The 20,777-nt window shown below is 34.2% G+C and overlaps 1 protein-coding gene across 11 annotated transcripts in view; it reads left to right on the top strand.

Annotated features, from left to right (window-relative positions):
* FSTL5 (follistatin like 5) overlaps positions 1-20,777 on the top strand; it is a 402,914-nt gene that overhangs the window by 265,507 nt on the left and 116,630 nt on the right. For all 11 annotated transcript variants that reach the window (XM_068681113.1, XM_068681111.1, XM_068681110.1 and 8 more), the window contains one exon: positions 17,247-17,443. In XM_068681113.1, the coding sequence (XP_068537214.1) occupies positions 17,247-17,443 (197 nt within the window). The remainder of the gene's footprint in view (positions 1-17,246; positions 17,444-20,777) is intronic.

Genomic DNA, 20,777 nt, shown 5'->3' with positions numbered 1-20,777 from the left:
TGCCCTCTGGCACCTGTTCAATATCCAAGATTGAGTTTGCCAAAATGCCTTAGGGATACCTCTGAAGACTGGGCATTCATTCAGACTCAGGAAGGATGAGCTTTATCATGGGGAGTACAGACGCTGAAAACAGACTGTAATTCTCTTCTCTCTGGCATATGATAATTTACTTAACATTAGAATTAAGGCCGTTGAGGCAGTGTCCTCTCCTTCATGAGATCATTTCTCAATTACCTGGAGTAGGTTAGAGTTAGGAGGTACCTTTCTGTCTTTGGTGACGAATGAATTTAAGGCATTCATCAAGATAATTAAAAAAAGTTCTGCAGACACTATACTTTTAAGCTGAGAAGTTAATTGAAGAATTGAATGTCTGCCTAGACAAATAAGTACTTTGACATGAGTGACCTCTTTAAATCTCCACCCTTGTGATTTAGGCTATTCTTAAAGTTGAAAGGGCCTTTGGGACGGAGACCCTTCACATCTGTGTCTCTTGGGAATAAATTAAAGCATGGTATTTGGCCTAGGTAATAAGGCATTTAGTATAATAAGTACTTAGGAAGAAATTCCCACCTTCAGTAATACATTGTTTCACATTATTGGCACTTTAAGAGGACTTGCAACTCTCTGAAGCTGGCATGTATAGAGCGTTAGATACCATACAGTCCTAGAGTTCTTGGCCATTTGTCTCAGTGGACTTGAGAGGAATAGCAGATTGCAATAAAACATCTTACAAGTCAGAAAGGAAGGTTTATAACTTTTTTGAAGGTTTATAACGCATTTTATCTGACCTACAAATATAACTAGGACATCCCCTTCTTTGAGATTTGTATCATGGCTTCTTGCTGTTTTTGTTTACTTTCACCCAGCAGGACCCCCTTGCTGAATTAGTGATGGTTGACAGCTTTAATGAAGATCCTTACTCAAAGGAAGGAGTTGAAGTAGTTTTGAGTGGTCATTGCATTACTTGGAACAACTAAAGTTTTGAATTGTTGTGGTGGTGGTTCTTTAGAGATTTAAAGAAATAATTTACAAAAAAAAAAAAATACAAAAAAATGAGTTTTTAATGAACTGTTGTCCACATATGTACTCTCTTGCCATTCTTTTCCTATTTGGTCCAGTCTAGTGATAACATTGCATGCAGTATAGGCACAGGAACCATGTTCCAATTTACACATTGATTGTTTGGCCCATTTATTACAATGGCCACTTAAGTTATTATAGCAGCCCATAAATGTACATGTGGACTTTGCATCTCAGAGAATTCTTGTGACTGGTAATTAATTGTTTTAACACTAAATAACTTTTCAAAACTTTAAGAAAATATTTATGAATAGTAGAGAAAGAATTTTGACTGTAGCTTCTAACAGAAGCAATAACAGTGGGTGGACTTATAGGGTGAAATTAGCTTATTAAGTCATAAAGGTGAAAATCTGTATCCAAATGCTGCTCATTTTATTTCCTGCCAATACATCAAAGTGCTTAAGTAGGAGTTTTAATATTCCTGTTTTCTTAAAACAAACAAACAAACAAACAAAAAAACAGCTACCACCACCAAACAAACAAAAAACAAACAAACAAACAAACAAAAACCCCAGCATTGTTTAGAAACTGTCCAAGCTCATAACTCTGGAAAAAGAAATAGAACAACAGTACCAATAACTTTTGACGTCTCTATCTGAATATAAATTCTGAGTTATGTTATTATTTTTAAAAGACAATTTTTGTGTCCTCTCCCCTCTCAAAGCCTTTATTGGCTACGGAGGATAGAAATGAGTCATTCTCAAGATTATTTTCTGAGTGACTCTTTGTATTTTATTACTTAATTTTGAGAAGAAGCAGGAAATCCAGCTTGCTCAGATGCACAGGCTAAGACTGGAACTGACTCATGAACAAATTTAGTCTTTCCTAGAAAATGTATACAGTACTTTAATCCCACTCTTCTCAGGGCAGGAATAATAGTATCAGCAACAATAATAATATTCCCTGTGTCTACTATATGAATCTTGCAGAACCTCCTGTTGCAAATTTAATGTCTGAGTCTGACAGAGTATGGTCTGATTACCCATGAACGGTAGAAAGCTACAGAAATTGCACAACCTGAAAATAATCTGAGAAAAGTCTTTTCTTCTCTTTGTTTCTCAGTCTAGAGGCAAATTTAGGTTAAACTCTCTCAAACTTGAAAAATCATTAAAATAAGCATGTCGTCCTTTCACACAGTGGGGTACATGTCACAGTACAAATTTTTTTATAATTTAATAGTTCCTCTGAGATCTTCAGTCTGTAAAATGAATTCCATAAGCCTATGGAAACTACAAGCTTCCAAGACTAATAATAATCGTTTTTATTTCCAGACATGTTTTTTTGAAACTGTACTTTGAAACTATACTTTTTTTTTTGTAATTAGCAAGGAAATTAACCACCATTAAAACTCTTTTGGTGCTTTGGACAATTCTGTTGTACTGAATCACAACAGATCTTGTCACAGTTTTTCAGTGCATGCAAACTATATGTTTTGTTTTGTAGTATATAAGTTTTCTGCAAATTCCTTATACTTTAATATTTGGATTAGAACGAGTTTACAAAAAGAACAGAAACTAACCAAACCCACTGAGTAATGTCAGAGTCCTCAGGCACAATTGTAGCTCTGTATTTCTGTCCTGTGTGTGGAAAGGAAATTTCTTTATCAAAATATTGATTTTTTTTTTTTTTATCATAGTATTGTTTAGTATAAAACCCAAAATGGAAGGGTTTTATTAATGGAAAATCAAGTTTGTGCCTGCTATTTCAAGCAATCATACAAAGAGCAATTTGTTAAAAACTTCCTGATGGAGTTACTAAACTTAGAATTGATTGGTATTTAGTACCACAAATAAGGAATAAAAAAGTGGTGGGAAATAAGCTGAAAGTAATTATTTTTAATTATGTAGAACTAAAATTATGTCTATGCAACTGCTAATATATTACTGTAGTGTTCCAACTGTATTTCTGCTTTTTTTTAAACGACAATATAAAATATAATCCAAAATTGTTATGCTGCTGGTGAGTATAGTGATCTTAACCAGTCTTCTCCAGTTCTTATTTTCCTTTTCATAACTTGAGAAGCAACACTTCTCAAAAATATGAAATAGTTTGAACAAATATTTATCTGATATATTATTTACAGATGAACTTAGCTGTTGCTTTTGATGTGGTTTACCAGTCTGGAAAATCAAACAAGTGTGTTCTCACAATATATTTGTGCTTGGAGTTCCTGGGTCTCTCACTACACATTACTTTCCTGCTGTTGTTGTACATTTTCTTGGCATTTTCACTCTGAGATGGTAAAACTTTCTTCAGGGAGAACATTGCTCTTCCTCCACAGACCTTCTGAGCCTGTATGAATTCAGGACTGTGCAGAATCTTCACAAATGGGCAGGGACAATCTGAAGATGTAAAAATCAGAGCACTTTACTGTGGTTTGAGATTAGTATACCTAAAGGGACTGTAGATCATGCTTACAGGGAGGACTAGACTGACAGCTAAGGTGACTAAGGTAAAAAATTTTCCTGTGACCAAAATGGAGCATTACATACCCAGAAATCACTTAACTAAAAGCCAGAAGAGGAAACAAGCCTCCCAAAAGAACAGTGCATTCAAACTTTTAATTTAATTTGTCTCTAATCAGAATATTTATCTTCCTTCACTCATGGCATAGCCTTTTTCTAGATTTGTATTTGTTTTTAGTCACTGTTCTCAGTTAAATAGTCTAGATGACTTCAGATATTGTGAAATGATCTCAAAAATGACTCTATGAAAACCCACTAACTGGGCAATACAAACAAAAGTAAATTTTTCTGTTAACAAAGAATCATTTTATTTAGTTTGGAAGATAATCAAAAATTGGTTAAAACTTTCTGCTTCTTACTGACATGAAGTAAGACAGAGCAGGAATATGTTTTTAATACCTAAAAATCGTGAGAATAATTATTTTATGTTATTTTTATCCACATGATAAGAATATGGTCCATAAGATCATAAATGGTCTTTCAAGACATAAACAGTCATTTGGTAGTAGTACAGCTTGAATGAATTTTTTAAATTTATTTTTATCTCAAAAACTTTACCTAAGTTCAAAGAGAGTTTTGCTGTAAAAAGACGTACTGTTCCAGGAAATAAATCTGATTGCAGAATCATTAAAACTACCCAAACTGTGAATTCATTCCATGCTTACTTTGAATGTTAGTTCTATTTGGTGTATATTCTCACAGTTAAATGTCAGAATCCATCAGCAAAAATTAAGGTAATACTGAAATTACATATTTAACTTAGTTCTTTCATTCAGATGTAGAAGATGACCTGCATATACCTTTATTTTGACATCTTAATAGTAATGATTGACAAACATGCTAATGCTTGTTTGTCTGGCAACTGTCTTGAGTTATAGATAGGACAGTCTGCTTTGGGGTGGGAAGAGAGGTACGTTAGATGAGCAACAAAACTATCTAACAGACGCAGAGAGAAAGCAAAAAGGTTATTGGAGCAGCTTGTTCTGGATGCCATCTCCAAGCAATTGGAAGAGAAGAAGGTTATGAGGAGTAGTCGGCATGGATTCACCAAGGGGAAGTCATGCTCGACCAACCTCATTGCCTTCTTTGATGGCATCACCAGCTGGGTAGATGGGGGGAGAGCGGTGGATGTCATCTACCTTGACTTTAGCAAGGCTTTTGATAGTGTCTCCCATGACATCCTGCTAGCAAAGCTGAGGAAGCGTGGGATAAAAGAGTGGATGGCAAGGTGGGTTGAGAACTGGCTGAGCTCAGAGGGTGGTGATAGGAGGAGCAGAGTCTGGCTGGAGGCCTGTGACTAGCGGTGTTCCCCAGGGGTTGGTGCTGGGTCCAGTCTTGTTCAACATCTTCATCGACGACCTTGATGAGGGATTAGTGTCTGCCCTCAGCAAGTATGCTGATAACACAAAGCTGGGAGGAGTGGCTGACATGCCAGAAGGCTGTGCTGCCATTCAGCAAGACCTGGACCATCTGGATAAATGGGCAGGAAGAAACCAAATGAGATTTAATAAGAGCAAGTGTAGAGTCCTGCACCTGGGAAGGAACAACCCAAAGTATCAGTACAGGCTGCGGGACGACCTGCTGGAGGGGAGCTCTGAGGAGAAGGACCTGGGGGTCCTGGTGGACAACAGGTTGACCATGAGCCAGCACTGTGCCCTTGTGGCCAAGAGGGCTAATGGGATCCTGGAGTGCATTAAAAGGAGCGTGGCCAGCAATTCAAGGGAAGTGATCCTCCCCCTCTACTCTGCCCTGGTCAGGCCTCACCTGGAGTACTGTGTCCAGTTCTGGGCTCCCCAGTACAAGAAAGACAGGGATCTCCTGGAAAGAGTCCAGCAGAGGGCAACAAAGATGATACGGGGCCTGGAGCATCTTCCCTATGAAGAAAGGCTGAGAGACCTGGGTCTGTTCAGCCTGGAGAAGAGAAGACTGAGAGGGGATCTCCTCAGTGTATATAAATATCTGAGGGGTGGGGGACAGAAGGATGTAGCCAACCTCTTCTCAGTGGTTTGTGGAGATAGGACAAGGGGCAATGGCTGCAAGTTAGAGCACAGGAAGTTGAGCACTGACATGCGAAAGAACTTCTTCACGGTGAGGGTGATGGAGCATTGGAACAGGCTGCCTAGGGAGGTTGTGGAGTCTCCTTCTCTGGAGATATTCAAGGCCTGTCTGGACGCCTACCTAGGCAGCCTGCTCTGAGGAACCTGCTTTGGCAGGGGGGTTGGACCCAATGATCTTTCGAGGTCCCTTCCAACCCCTACAGTTCTGTGATTCTGTGATAACAAATTGAAATCAGAGGGCAGTTAATCAACCCCCTTCATTCTACTTTAATCAAGGACAGTGATGACATGAAAGCAGAAAAAAAAATCTTAAAATACTAAAAACTTTGTTGGATTCCTGTTACCTTGCTTTGGTTTAGATCTCTTTAAAATAAAGATAATTTTCTTACCATTGGAGGGTGCAGAATTTGTGTTTTTTTTTTGTTTGTTTTTTTTTTTTTTTTTTTTGTTTGTTTTTGTTTTTTAAAAATATATAATCAGATTTGTGATGGAGGTGTTTCTTGCCAATATCTTTCTTTAACACAGTTGCTGAAAGTGATGAATGCCCTTCTACCAAGGGATGCGGCTGTCACTGCTTATAGATTGACATAACTGAAGTTGTCACAAGGTCATTTGTTTAGGTGATAATTTGAAATTCCATTGAATGTGAAATTTCAGTTCTGATATGTTCTTACAAATGAAAGAATTAAAGTTCTGTAATATCTAAAGAGAGAGATAGAAGATATCTAGTTTACTTGTAGAAAAGGTAAGGAAGATTTCTAATTATTAACTAATTTTACTTTTTTAAACAATATCAACTGAAAAATTGAACACATTTTCAGTTGTTGTATGAATGCATCTAGTTAGTGTTTTGTGTGTGTATATATAAAATATTCTATACGGGTTACATGTATGTACATAAAGATGTTTCTTCTTTTGTAGTAGAAATTTTCTACCATTTTGTTTTATTTTAAGTTTGTTACTTTTTTTTTTTCCAAAAATCCATTTATGTATAATTCTTGCCAGACTTTTAAAATTGTTTTTAGCTAAAAATATTAGAAATGTAGTATGTAGTATGTTAGAAATGTAGAAAGCTGGAAACTTAAAGTTTGGGCTTTGGCTTTACTTTATATTCAATATAAAAAAAATCAATTAAATTCCAGACTGACTTGCTTTTTTTTTTTTTTTTTTTTTAACCTGTAAAGTGAGTTTTGTATAATTGTACATTTTTTTCCTTAAGAATGGGCAAAATAGCTTTAATTTCTTGTTTAAATTTTGACAAAGCACTGTTTGAATAAATGTACCCCACTTTGACAGAAGCCAGCGCCATCACAGTGTTAATCTCCTGCATATTTTGTAAAGTATGTTGGGAAGAGTATATAGGAACACTAGGAAATCAAATAGAAATAAAACTACTTTTTAAATATGTAAGTATGTGAATAAGGACGTTTTCTGCTGGAGGTACTGTTTATGGACAGGAAATTTTCAGTTGTAAGAAAACAAACACATGAATTTAATTGCAGTTGGTGAAACGCTGAGGAGCCTAACCTTTTCTTTAATAAAGTCTTTCTACATCAAACCACAGATGAGAAATAAAGATAGAAGACTGTACATCAAGACAGACAGTAACATCTTTGAAACAATACCAGGTCAGCAGGCTTTTTGTAGTTGTATAGAGAAATATGTCTAAAACTTTTATTTCTTTGTGGTGAAGCTAGAATAAAATTTAATGATCTACTCTCTCTAGGTAGCCTTTTATGTGACTGTGAAAGGATACCATAATCCAAATTTTGTTTAGGGATTACTGTTCAAAATACACTTGAATGTCATCCCACAACTTTGCAAGAGACAAAATACATTTATAAAAGGAACCTAAACTGAGCTTATATAGGCTAAGCTTTTCTCTTGCATCTACAGAAGTCTAAATTCAAGGATTAGTATGAGCAAAAGTTCAGATGCAATTATATATGTATGATGCCAAATGGTCATTAAAAGAATACTGAGTTTTTAACGTAAAACCTCCATAGCAGGTATTACCAATGACTGTCGCAGTAGTTTACCTTTGCCTCATCCATCATGTCATAATACTGCAAGGTGAGTCATAATATGAGGCAAGTCATTATAAGATAATAGCAGCCATGTTGACAATAGCATATGCCCTTCATATGTAGCCATGGGAAATACAGTTATAGATCTTCATAGTGCACTACTGTCTTTTCCTACATCACTTATCTGTCTTTCTTTACTAGTAGATTAGTGAAGCACATGGAAATTTAAAATATGGTAGTTGACCTGGTAGTATTAAAGTAAATAGTGTTGCACACAGCTCTTAGTTGTCTACAAGGTTTCTGATTTCATTAAAATCCTTTTTGACAAGGTTGTCTTTCCAACCATAATGACTACCTGTAAACAAATTTTGAAAACTAACAGCACATTTTCAAGCCTATGCTAAATACGGTAGAGACAGTCAACCCGGAAGTGACATGTGAAGCTGATAAAAGTTATTAGCTTGATCACAGGCTTATGCTGGTGCCAAAGCGGTATGGTTAGGTTACATTCTGGTGTGGATTCAAAGGTGAATTCATTGCTTCCTTATTTGAGTTTCAGTTTATGAATCTTGTTTTCCTCCTTTTTTTGCCAAACTAGGGTATTTGCTTGTGTTTCTGAAGAAAGAACAGAGAAAATGGAGAAGAGATACAGAACTACAATGCTCAACCTGGGAAACAGTATTTGTCTTCTTAGGCCAGCTAAAATCAAGTTGCATCATATAGACTTACTGACCTTGATCCCCCATATCTCAGATTTCAAAGATGAGTAACCCTGTAGATGTGCTTTATATTTTTCTGGTTTAAAAAAAAACACACACCCTTTGTATTGACTTGATAATGCAGGGTCTCAGGACTTGCCTGATCTTGCCTTAGCCTGAGATGATTTTACTTGTTTGAAAAATTGCCTAGTTTTCTAATTGCGTACCTATTGTTATTGCCTACCCCGTTTACCTTCTTACACTCTCTCAATGGCATGTACAGACAATCTTTGCTTGACAAGCAATAGCCTTTTCTTTCAACAGAAGCTGGAGAAATATTTCTTCATTTTCATTTCCTCATTATGAGAAAGAATAGGCAGGTTCAGACAGTGAAACATACAGAAATATAAAATACCCCAAACACCATACAAAATTCAACCCCCACTGCCCCCCCAAACCGATACCAAGACTGAGGAGAAAGTACCTCTCACTCAGTATTCCTCCTAAGGGTGTTCTCAAGGCCTTCTCCACACCTCACTCTTGGAAAAGATTGAAGCCTTAGTACCCAGAGAAAAAATGGAAGGGTAAGCATAAGACAGACATTTCAAAAAGATACTAGAAAATTTTAAAAAGTAATTTTAAAAATAATGTTATCTGTGTTTTTGAGGTTTTTCTAAATTACTTAAGTAAATTGGGCCAGTCCTGTTAAAAATATTAATTGGAACAACAATAAAATTTTAGTTCCATATATATATATATATATAATTATTTCTCTTTTCATATAGCAAAAGTCTGACTGTGGAAGCTAAGCTGTGGTAAAACCAAAACAATGGAAGTCGTGGGAATATGCAATGGAGAGGAAGAAATAGAAATGGAGCCACAGAACTGTCCCTTTCAGCTGTAGTGATTTTTTAGTTAGACTTAGCCCAGTCTCACCTCACTCTAACCTTCATAAATACTCCACATTTTTCAGAAACCTTTAGGAAAAGGGAGATTTTGATTTCAAATAATTTCATCTCTTTCACTAACTTTTTTTTTTTTTTTTAAGAGAACCCTCTGGCACGTGCTGTCTGAGAAGCAAAAGCAGAACTCTCTATATAGATTTATGACTAAGCTTGCATCCTATATGTATTTCTCTTCAGGATTTGGAATATGTTTTGACTCTTTTTAAAATTATTTATCTTTTCAGTGTAGGCCTATGCTGTTTAATAGTTCTCATAGTATCACCCTAAACATTACAAAATAAAATTTGTCCAACCCCTGTGGGACCAACAGCAGTGGTTGGGTTAACTCTACTAGAGGGGAAAAGCAAACGCTGCATTAAACTCCTGTCTCAACCTTCATTTTTAGCAATGTCTGCCTTTGCATCACACTGCCTTTTTCTTTTTCCTCTTAGGTTTTCTTTAATAACCTGGGAAGCACAAGGAAGCCCTTATTAGCTTCTTATTAATGTTGCATCTGAAATTTTACTTGTGAAATTAACGTTGCTTTTGCAATGTATGGAACAAAGGAAAAAAAAAAAAGAGCTGAAAGCTTGAGCCACATAGAGGGAATTAAAACAAACAAACAACACAAACAACCCTCCAAACCACACAAAAATCTGGAATAAGTAATCTCTTCACCACATGTTGAGTAAAATTGAATAACATCTGAAATAATGTGATTAGAAATTTAGACACATTTGTTAAATGTTCCTATTTTATCTTTATGGTAGAGTGCCCAAATATACGCATCAGAATCTTAAGAAATTTTGAGAAGTGATATCACCGGTTGAATTCTGTGTGGGTTTGTTTTTTTTTATTTGAAGAGATGATCAGTTCTGTAGAAGAGGCTTTGCATTTATCAGTTATGTACATAACACTGCTTGTGGTGGTTGTGATGCTAACCTGCAGTCCAAGTAACCAGCATATTCAGAGTTTTCTCAGCTGGGCAAATGATGCTCTGATTACTGTCAAGCTTGTTTAACCTTCAAATCTCATCTCGAAGGTGAAAGGTTATATATATTTTTTTTCTTTTCTATGAAGACATCTGTGAAGATAACCTTGCAGCGTTAATACATAGGAGTTCACCACCACTACTCCTCTAAATGCTTAATTTATTTAAAGCATCTATTGCGGGCAAAGTACTTTTCTTCATCTACTGGTTACTTCTTCACACCATATAAAATTAGCTCTAGCTAACCCTGTAAAATAAATAAATAAATCTTTGAAATACCTGTTTTTTTGATTTTGTTTATGCAAATGTGATGTAGCTTCTAATGGTGTTTAACTAAAGTGTTGTATCTTTAAGGAAAATTGGAATAATTTATCTAAACTATTCATTGTTTAAGCACTGAAAAGCTATTTATATTTGTCTACAGATAAGACTGGACACAAGGTTTGTGCATATAAAGTAATATTGATTCCTGTCATATATGATTTCTAATTTTGAAAGATCGGTATGGTTAAGAACATTTTCACCAGTAATATTTGAGGAAAGAAAAACATTTTTCTTTATTTACATAGTAGAGCTAAGGCTTTGAAAAACTAGCTTCAGTTTTATTTTGCATACCAGCTATGGTAATCACTTAAAAGTGTTTGCCTAAGGATACCAACAGATATAAATTGAACAATTCCTGTGTGCACCTGTCAGTGGATAGTAGGGATTTTGTGTGGGAGATGTTTTTATATGCATATTTCATGTAAATATGCAACACTGGATTAAAAGTTCTTAACAATTCTTACAGCTACTTAAACCTCTTTACACAGAAGAACTGTAGAAGTCCTTAAAGCTCAAATATCTGGCTTTCCGACAATAATCCAGAATTTAAATTTAGCCAATTATGCATCAGTCATTGAAAAGTATGGACACTGCAAAATAGAACATGAAGCGATCAATTTGCTGTACTCTCTCTTTTTTTTTTTTTCCTTCCCACCAATGGCAGAAAATTCTCACTAGTTTTTTAATAAAAAGAAGTAGCAGGGAAAAGCATCGAAGTGTTAATCCCAATTTATCCAGGAATTTTGTATTGAAAAATACTTTTTCTGAGTGTACAGCCCTCCTTATCCTATCTTAATCTCTGAACCCTGGATCACAGGTCTATGTACAGATGAGATCACTTCTCCTCAAGGGCAATTCTAGAGCTTCATGAGGAGTGGAGAATAAAGGGTCAAAACTGTTGAGCTCTAGTTTTGAAAAATAAGAATTTGGTATTGGAAAACAAGGTACTGTGAAACTGGCACCTGAGCCTGAAGTTTGACTTTCAGATAAGCCTAAGTGATTTTGGCTGTTTGAAACATGCCTTCATTTGTTAGGGCTACAAATAACTTTACAACTTCCATACTTTATCTGTTGTGACTGGATCTTGAAAACAGCTGAAAGGATAAAGAACTTCAAGTTGTCTCCTGTGTTATATTTGGAATGCAATTAAGATCAGGCCTTATCTGTAGTGACTTCTGTGTATGGGGGTGTATGTGCGCACATGAGTGTGGATGTTATGTATCTGATTAGTTTGTGTGTGTATATAATATGTTGTTTTGGGTTAGTTTCTCCTTTTTACTTCAGGGAATACCATTTGTAATTTTGCAGTGAAGCATTTTGGCTAATTAAATTATTCTGAATTTGTTCAAAATGCATGCAGAAAATTAACAGTAGGCTTGTTGCATATCTATTAGGTTAAAAAAAAATCCTCATGTCAGTTCTGGAATATGGAAAACTATGTCCACTAGTTGCTGCTTCGGGAAGAGCTGATGTTATTTTATTTGTGAAGGAAAAATGGCTTTGAGAAAACCATTTTGCTAGATAGATACGACAGCTCAAAATCATAAAATACATAAGAATCCAATTGTGTAGCTGATAACTTTCTTTTTGTGCACATAGAGACATTCTGTGAATATTAATGACTCTTGATACCTCTCTGAAGTAAGAGTTATTTTTACTTTAGACATGTTAAGGCAAAGAGAGGTTAAAATGCCTTCATTACCCGTGAAGGTGGTGAAAGAACAGAGAACAGAAATCAGATGGTCTGCATTACATTTTTAAAATGATATGATTTTTTTTTTCCATCTCTACGTACACCAGTACTTTCCCCCAAACTATGGAACACAAAACCCTGAGATTTGAACTTGGGTTTAAGCAATGTTGCTTAACTATTACCCTGATTGAATCTTAATGTCTACAGGCCTTAGCAATACTACACCATCATTATTCTTAATTTTTCACAAATAGTTAATTAGTTTTGATATATACCTTTTTCTCTTGCAAATTAAGGCCTCATTTTTTCTTTAATTATTTTTTTCCCCTCTCTGTTATGAACAAATATCATTGTTAAAACTGTCTAGGATGGCAATAGCAGTCAGTCTCTAACTTTCAGCTGTTTCCTGGGTAACAGGGATACAGCTGCAAAACTGCTGTACTAAATGGAAGGAAACAAACAGTCAAGTGTTTCCACTTTTTTTTTCTTCTATAATTTGAATTAAGTAAATCCTAGGAGTAGCACTGTTTCAGAAATTACAAGGTATGGGACAGAAGAATGGTGCTCTGATTCTAGTGTGTGTGTGTTTTGTCACTTCTGGGTTTCTGCACACCTTCTAGGATTTCATGGGAGATGATAGAAAATTTGTAAAATAAATTACAGCAGAGAAGTTTTCTTTGCAAAAACTTGCTGTGTAGGAGAATTAATCGTTTACGTGCATGAAACAAAAACTAAACAAGAAAACATAATTTTCCCATGATTGTTTTCCATTACTTTTAGAAATTAGCCGTTTATTTATATGAGAAATGTAATTCAGAAATGAAGAAGGATAAAAAGTATCAGAAAACTGAATTAAATTATTAAGTTATGCACAATGAATAGATTACTTTTTCATATATGGATATCATTATATATGATTTAGTCTTTTTCATGTTAAACGTTTTCATATTCTTCAAGCTTTCAGAAGTTATTACGTAAATAACAGGGATTTGCCAAGATGCTATAATGCAATTAATTTGAAAGTTAATATTGGCAGATGTAGTCTAACTCATTTATGGGAAAAATACTTTAGGAATATGAATTGAGAATTTTCTTTTGAAACTATAATCAGAACTGAAACTGTGCTGCATTTTGTTGGTCTAGATGTAACAGTGTAATCATTGTGATAAATTTGAAAATATTCCAACAATCCGAAAGTCTGTTGTTGTGAAGTTCATTTTCTATCCTGATAACTGCCAAATCATGCTTTCTGGTTTTGATAAATGCCATCTTTGGCTCTTGTAGCATGGGGAGTAATATAATTTATAGCAGAGTTCCAGTAGTTTTGTCTTTCTCCATTACTTTAAGCATAAATTACTTTTCCTCATTTTCAGGGTAGTCATTCCCAAGTTACCATTTGCCTGCCATTCAGACAACTATTTCTTGAGTAATGCTGATTAAGTTAGAACACAAATACAGCTCTCCAAGTTCTTCCCTATGCCGCTATTTCAGCCCAGGGTTGCTCTTTCTGCAAACATCAACAGAGCCTCATTCTTATAATGTAAGCATCTACATTGTGTTGCCTTTTACTGTAATATCCAAGGAAGCCATGACAATGAGTTAAGAGGATAATTTGTTAAAATAACTGTGTGCCCTGTTGACTAACAGGGTTTCATCCTTTTCAGGTAAAGGGGTCAGGAGATACAGCTTCCTTATTACAGACAACTGTGTCACGGTGTGGTTGCAGGGAGTATGGAGCTACTGTTGACAAAGTTTTTTTTTTTTTTTTTTTTTTTTTTACTTTTTTATATGTGGGTCAGACTAACCTATGTAGAGGAACAAAATAGTATGATTTAAAACATAAGAGATGACAAATATATATATTAAAAACAAAACAAAACAAACTTAAGTGTTTTTTCAGAAGGGTGTTAGTGGTATTTTCATCATGAGGATTATTTTTCAAACAAGTTACTCTGGAGCACTGAAAGAATTAGACTCCAGCAAGCACAAGCACACCAGAAGCCAATGAGCTTGTCAGGGCCAGCACTGTAATTCAGAGTCAGGTTGGTCTGAAGAGTGAGCAAGTACACAGTGAGAGCAAATTACAGCTATTATCTTGCAGCCATGGTACAAACAACTTCATAAAGTGCATTGCCTTTACCACCATTGTTGAATTTAAAATAATCACTGCTGAAGATGGGTTGCAGAGACATGAAATTTCTTTGTGAACTATATTCACCTTGCTCACAGCTGGTCTTCAATGGGCTGCTGTCATGATTAACGTTTCAGTATCTATAAAGCAGCTACTTTGATAATTAAATATTAGTATCTTTCACTAATTTTTCATTAATTTTAAAGAGACATTAATCTTTTCTGTTCATTATTAATACACCATATTGATAACTTAGAGATACTTTTTAAGGTTAAAAATATTTCCAAAGGAAATCATGGGAATAGGAAAAGTAAAACAAGAAGTTATCTCAATATAGGATACACGTAACAAATGATTTTCTCTCTGAAGAGGTACTGTGAGAGAATAAATTAGTTTATTTATTCATTAAACTTTAGATCTAAAAGAATGTTTAAAGTGCATAAAAATGTCTTTAGCGGACTGTGATTGAACTTCCAGACTTTTTCCACAACCACTAAGCTCTGAGTAAAAGGTACGAAAACTGACTATTACAATGATTTTCATGATCACAAGCTTTATAATTTTTGTTTTTGTCTCTAAATTTGCGCTTCTTTGCACTTTTCATGTGGGAATCTGTGCTATCCATGCAAATGTTCTACATTAAAAAGTATATAATATCATCTTGACTGTCTTCATAGGTGTGAGAGTTTATATTCAATTCAATCAATCATTAAAATGAGAGGCATTGTTCTATGCCTCAAAGAGTGGAGGGAAGGATCATGACTTTTTTTTTCAAGTTGATTTTCCATTTCCTTTTCCAACTCAGACCTTTCATGGCTCATCAGAGGTATTGTAACAAGTCTAGGATTTAATTTATATTACTAGGAAGTAGCTTTACATATGTGTTTCATATTTGTAATGTAAAAATACCTCTTTGCAGTTTTAGAATCACATACTGAGAACCACTTGATCAAAAATAATTTACAGGGGATAAAATCTGGATGTGGTAATTAGTTCTGAGCAATGTATTACCTAATACATAGCTTGTGTTCACATTTTTCTCAAGAATATAGATAAAATTGGGACCATCTCATGTGTAGTGTTAGATTTCTGTTGCACTGGAGACTCTGTCTCCTGGAGGAAACAACAGTCTAGGAAATGCAAAGATGATACGCGCTTTCTTGGTTCAGTCTTTTGGAGTTCAACACCAACAATTTCTGCTGAAATTTTGTGCTTTTCACTCCTCACCTCCTGGAGCCTGCATCCATTGAGATGGCAATGTTTTCTCAGTACAGATTGAGACTAGCTAAGGAATAATTCTATTTCTGTAATGAGTATTCTTATGCTAGACCCCTGAAAAGCAGATATATAGAAAGTAGTCGTATAAATTGCATGTACTCAATCTATATGCCTCTGGTAGGTAAGGACAAATCTGTGAATACTATGTGTAGCTTAGGCTGTCAGTTAAATACAGCTTGGGTTTGTTTCTTGCTGTTAATACAGCGGGGTTTGTCAGATAGCTATATATCAGACAGTGACATTTAGAAAACAAATATATATATATATACATATATATATATATATATATACATAATACATATACATATATCTCCTAGAGAAGTTGGGATTCTTAAGAATATTTTGCCTGTGCAATTTAACTTCAATCATAGGAGTCATCCTCTTCTAGATCTGAGTCTCACTGTAAGGTAGCAAGGAACATTTAAGAACTTTGTCTACTTTATGAAAGGGTGATGGGGGTATGTAGTGATGCCGTCAGCATAATAATGCATACGCCATTAAATACACCAAAATAATAAACTTTGGTGTCATAAATGTAACAAAATATAACAAAACAGTTCTGTAGGCAATTTGTTTGAGGTAAACATTTATTCCTGATTTATACTTGTATTTTCATTATCACCTAAAATAATTGGAACACAGCTTTCTTTGCTAATCAACACAGCATATCGCTGTGGCATTGGATTCTCTATTTGGAAGTAACAAGTAGCCAACTAAATGTCTGCAATAAATACATGGCAACTGTATTTTGCTGGTCTGCATTTACATAATCTGATCTTATTAATAACCCTTTTGAAGTATTAAGGTTATCTCAGTAAAAACAAAAATTTCTAAAACAGTATCTATGTTCAATTTAAAATATACAGCATCTGATGTAAGAGAATACCAGAAATAGTTGTTGTGTTAAGGTTTAGAGTAAATAGCAACTGTAATTACTGACTGTAATCAGTGTATGAAGTATATTTGTTGTAACAATTTTCACTTTATAAAAAGACTTGATAATGAAGAGACTAAACTAGATCTTATCATAGACATCCTTTCTCTTCCCCAGAGATCCCAAATTCTCTGTTCATGTAAATTTGATATGTCCAGTACATGAAAAGATAAATCTAGTTTATGAGCACTCAAGTGTAATTTCTGCTTTCTGAAGTCAAATATTGTTAGGAAATACATTATTTGAAATGTATGATTTCCTATAATATTTTCAATTTTTGAGGTATTAGGAACGTTTACATAAAATGCATTAACAAAGGTAACATTTTACAAAATCTTTAGATACTCCCTTTTTTATGACTTTCCTTAATTGCCCTACACAGAAAAATAAACAGTGTCTAGAACTGCAGTCATTTTTGGCCTTAATCTGAAGACCAGATAAAGAAATTTTATGGATCAAACCACTACAGAACAAATAAAATATTTGCCTCATAAAGCAACCCTGTTTGTGTTACAAGAAGTTAATACTCTCTTCTTATTATTTTTTTTTAATTTTTTTTTTCATTTAAGCTCTTTCTAAGAAATCAAATTCAAAACAACCTTGTGTTGTGTATTTCCTTTTCAGGTGATAAATGCAAACCTACTGAATACACTAAAGTAAAAAATATGTTATTGGATCTACAAAGTCGGAGATACGTTGCTCAATCAGAAGATAAACACGTTGATGAGAAAATGGCTTTAAAGAAGATTCTTGTAGATCAAATGTTTAATTATTTTGATTCAGACAGCAATGGACTTGTGGACACAAATGAATTATCTCAGGTAAGATTTAGATTTTGTTTCCATTAGTCATGGTAGCTATTTGTTTGCTTTTGTCCAAACTTATACGTGGAATATTATGTCTCAGTATGCTTTCACTTTAGAAAATATGTAAGAATCTTTGAGGTGGAAAACTTAATTCAAGAATTTTGGAAAAAAGTGAATTATTCAGGAATTTTGTGGTAATCATTGAGAAACTTGAATACAGTGCTTTAAAATATACATGGGGATACAAACACTGTAGGTTGCTTTTTCATAAGCATGGAAACTGGTCAAACAGCCTTAAACCCCAGTCATGGAACTTTTTTCTTTTTGCTAAAATTCATAGCAGAACATCAAATTATTCAATCCAAAGAATAATGTAAAATAAATTCATTGTTCATGCTGTGTGGTTTGTTATTGTATGTTTTGTTGAGACACAAAGAGCTAACCTGTTGCCCTCAGAAATCATTCTTCAGTCATTTTGAACAAAATGAAAATTAGATGAACACATTTCTCTTGAAACCTTCTTGATAGCAGAAGTTTCAACTGTGAACCTTTGTCTCCCACTTGTATGATAAAAGGAAACACTGAATCACCTTTGCTATCTGTAATAGTGTTCAGCTTTGCAGTTAAGCCCCAGCTCCTCTGTAATCTCAGTATTCATAAATTTTAGCCTTTCTCTGATGGGGTTTTTAGCCTGCACATTTTTGGATAACAAACTAAACATGTGACTCAGTTCTGTCCAAAGACTCAAAACAAGAAAGCAGATGAAAAGAATTTGGTGTAATATCTTCAAATTAAATGTGCTGTTTTTCAGGGCATTATTAGTGATTGTTGAAAACTTGACATGTTTATTTTGCTTTGGTTCAGCCAACCAAATGCTTTTTGTTCTTATTGAATGAAAGTTTGATAAAGCATTACTTTTTTTTCCTAGCGTCAAGTGGGATTATGCTCTTGCTCTCTTCTGGCCTTAATATATGTGAAGTATTTCTAAACATTGGACTTTCTATAGGGAGGAGGAAAGGAAAAAGAAGACTCAGTCCAGAAGTTAGCGATTTATAAAATGATAGTGGTCCCGGGCACTGAGAGAATGCTGGACCCATTAACTTTCTTGAGAAGATGACTACATTTTACCACGTATCTGTCTCTTTTTCCAGTGTAGGGGGTAAAATGTTTGAAAGGTCTTGGTACTTCCTGAGGAAAAAATAGGAGTCATTGCTTTACTCTCAAAAATGTTATCAGGAGTAGAAGAATTTTCATCGGTTGTCCTCAGCCAAAATTTTGCAGGGTGCAGGTCTATCATAAATAATACTGCCTTTCTGCACTCTAATAATTTTGAGACCATGACAAATACTATATTAAAGAAAAAAAGGGATCCTATGGTTAATTTATGTTCTAAATTAATGTTGAACTAAAACTTCACTTGTTAATGAATATTGTTAATATTAAATCTCCTCTATTTTGCTGTGCAGTGACTGCAAATTCTTTGGTGGCATTATGTTATACGTGTCCATCTAGACATGCTATCTCATATAAAATGAAAAGTAATCAGCTGGAGGTTGGAAATTATGACACTAATGCTACAAATGTATTGATGCATTTTGCATCAGAAATCATAATAAAGTTCTTGTCTTTGCATGTTGATGCAAGGGAAACAAATTCTACTCTTCAGGAAAAGCAAAATTGTTACTTTTTTAAAAAAGAAAGCAACTTCAAATACTGAAAAAGTAAAAAAAATAAAAAAAATAAAAAAAAGTAAAATAAATACATCTAACAAATTAATAATTGGCAGGTCATTACTTATTTTCTTTCATTTGAACAATTTTGCCATCTGGGTAGATTTTTTTTTTTTTTCTATGGCTGTGTAGTCTAAATCCAAATTGTAATTCACAAATAATTATTACTTCCCTACACAGTGTAAAGGTTAAACAAAGTCTGCAATGAAGATAGAGAAGCTGTGGGATAATGCAACTCCAGGCAGGTTAAGTAAACATTTTCTAGTCATACCTACAAGATTTCTAGTAAATCGAGGTGGTTTCATGAAGGATTTTTCAATTTATTTATTTATTTATTTATTTATTAAGCTCTTTGAAAGAATATAAATCTAAAATAAAGTAAGGTAAAGTAAGGTAATTGATTCCTTATAGGAGAATCATGGTTACCTATGAATATTTAGTTGTTAAGCAACTCATATTCTCTCAACTCAGGCAAAAACACACTGTGTTGTAATACAGAGTTATAAAATGAACTTCCATTTTTCTGTTACTATAGACTGCCTGATTGCTATATATTTTTGTTGCCTATGCAGAAAATAAAAAACACCAGAAGTGATATGAGGAGACATGGGAACAAAATATATTCTTCTAGTGGTGAATGCAATTATTCCCATATGGTAGAGTTGCCATTTTAGAACAGTAAACCTTTTCTGCATGCCACCAATGAAAGATATTAGCATCCTTACTTACAAACTAATATCTGTAATTTCAAATACATTTATCTTATTGACCAGGTTAACATACTGTGAATGAAAGATGTTACTTTTTTTTTTTTAATAAAAATTTATCCTCACTTCTGCATTTTACCTTGATGTTTTCTTAGTGGCATTTGATTCCAGTTATTGAGATCAAACCAAATAATGATGATGATAATAAACAACCAAATGAAACACTTAAGAAACTACAAAGTTCACCGCTGTTTCATGGAATGATAAGTGGAGGTTATGGTTATATTGTTACTGTGAGATAAAATATGCCATTTTCATGTATTAGTCTTCTATGCTTCAAGAACAGGTGATATCAAAGATTTCTTATAAAGTGTGATGAACCTTTAAATAGTGTCACATATCCGTCTGTTTGCAGGTAAATACACAAGGCTGGTGTTTGTGAATGTAGCGTCTTTACATAAAGCATCAATTCAAGACTTTTAAATGTTGTTTAAAAAACAAAAAAACAAACACATACTTGAATAGAAAATGAAATACTCTTGTATTTATGGTTATGTGTGGATAGGTGTTTACTTATCTGTAAACATCTAGACTATGTCATACCTCAGTAGAATACAGTCTGAGTAGAGCTGTATCTATAAACAACTTGTTTACAATATATCAGGTTAAAAAATGTAATCTGAAGGAATTACAGATGTAATTGGTTTAGTTAGTACAGCATTAATTGCTATTAAATATAATGGTAAGATAACATTTTAATTACTTTCTTCCGGTTGTTAAACCTTTAAGTTCCTTCTTTTCTCAGATTTGCTTAAACAAGTGTCAGTTATTATATTTGCTAACAAACTGTTGCTGTTCGAGATCAGATTTTTTATTTGACCTGGCCTGAATTATGGCTCGATCTTTTCATTC

Source organism: Anas acuta, chromosome 4 (genome assembly GCF_963932015.1).
Source record: "Anas acuta chromosome 4, bAnaAcu1.1, whole genome shotgun sequence".
Classification (NCBI taxonomy): Eukaryota; Metazoa; Chordata; class Aves; order Anseriformes; family Anatidae; genus Anas; species Anas acuta.
This window is presented reverse-complemented; position numbering and strand designations above follow the sequence as displayed.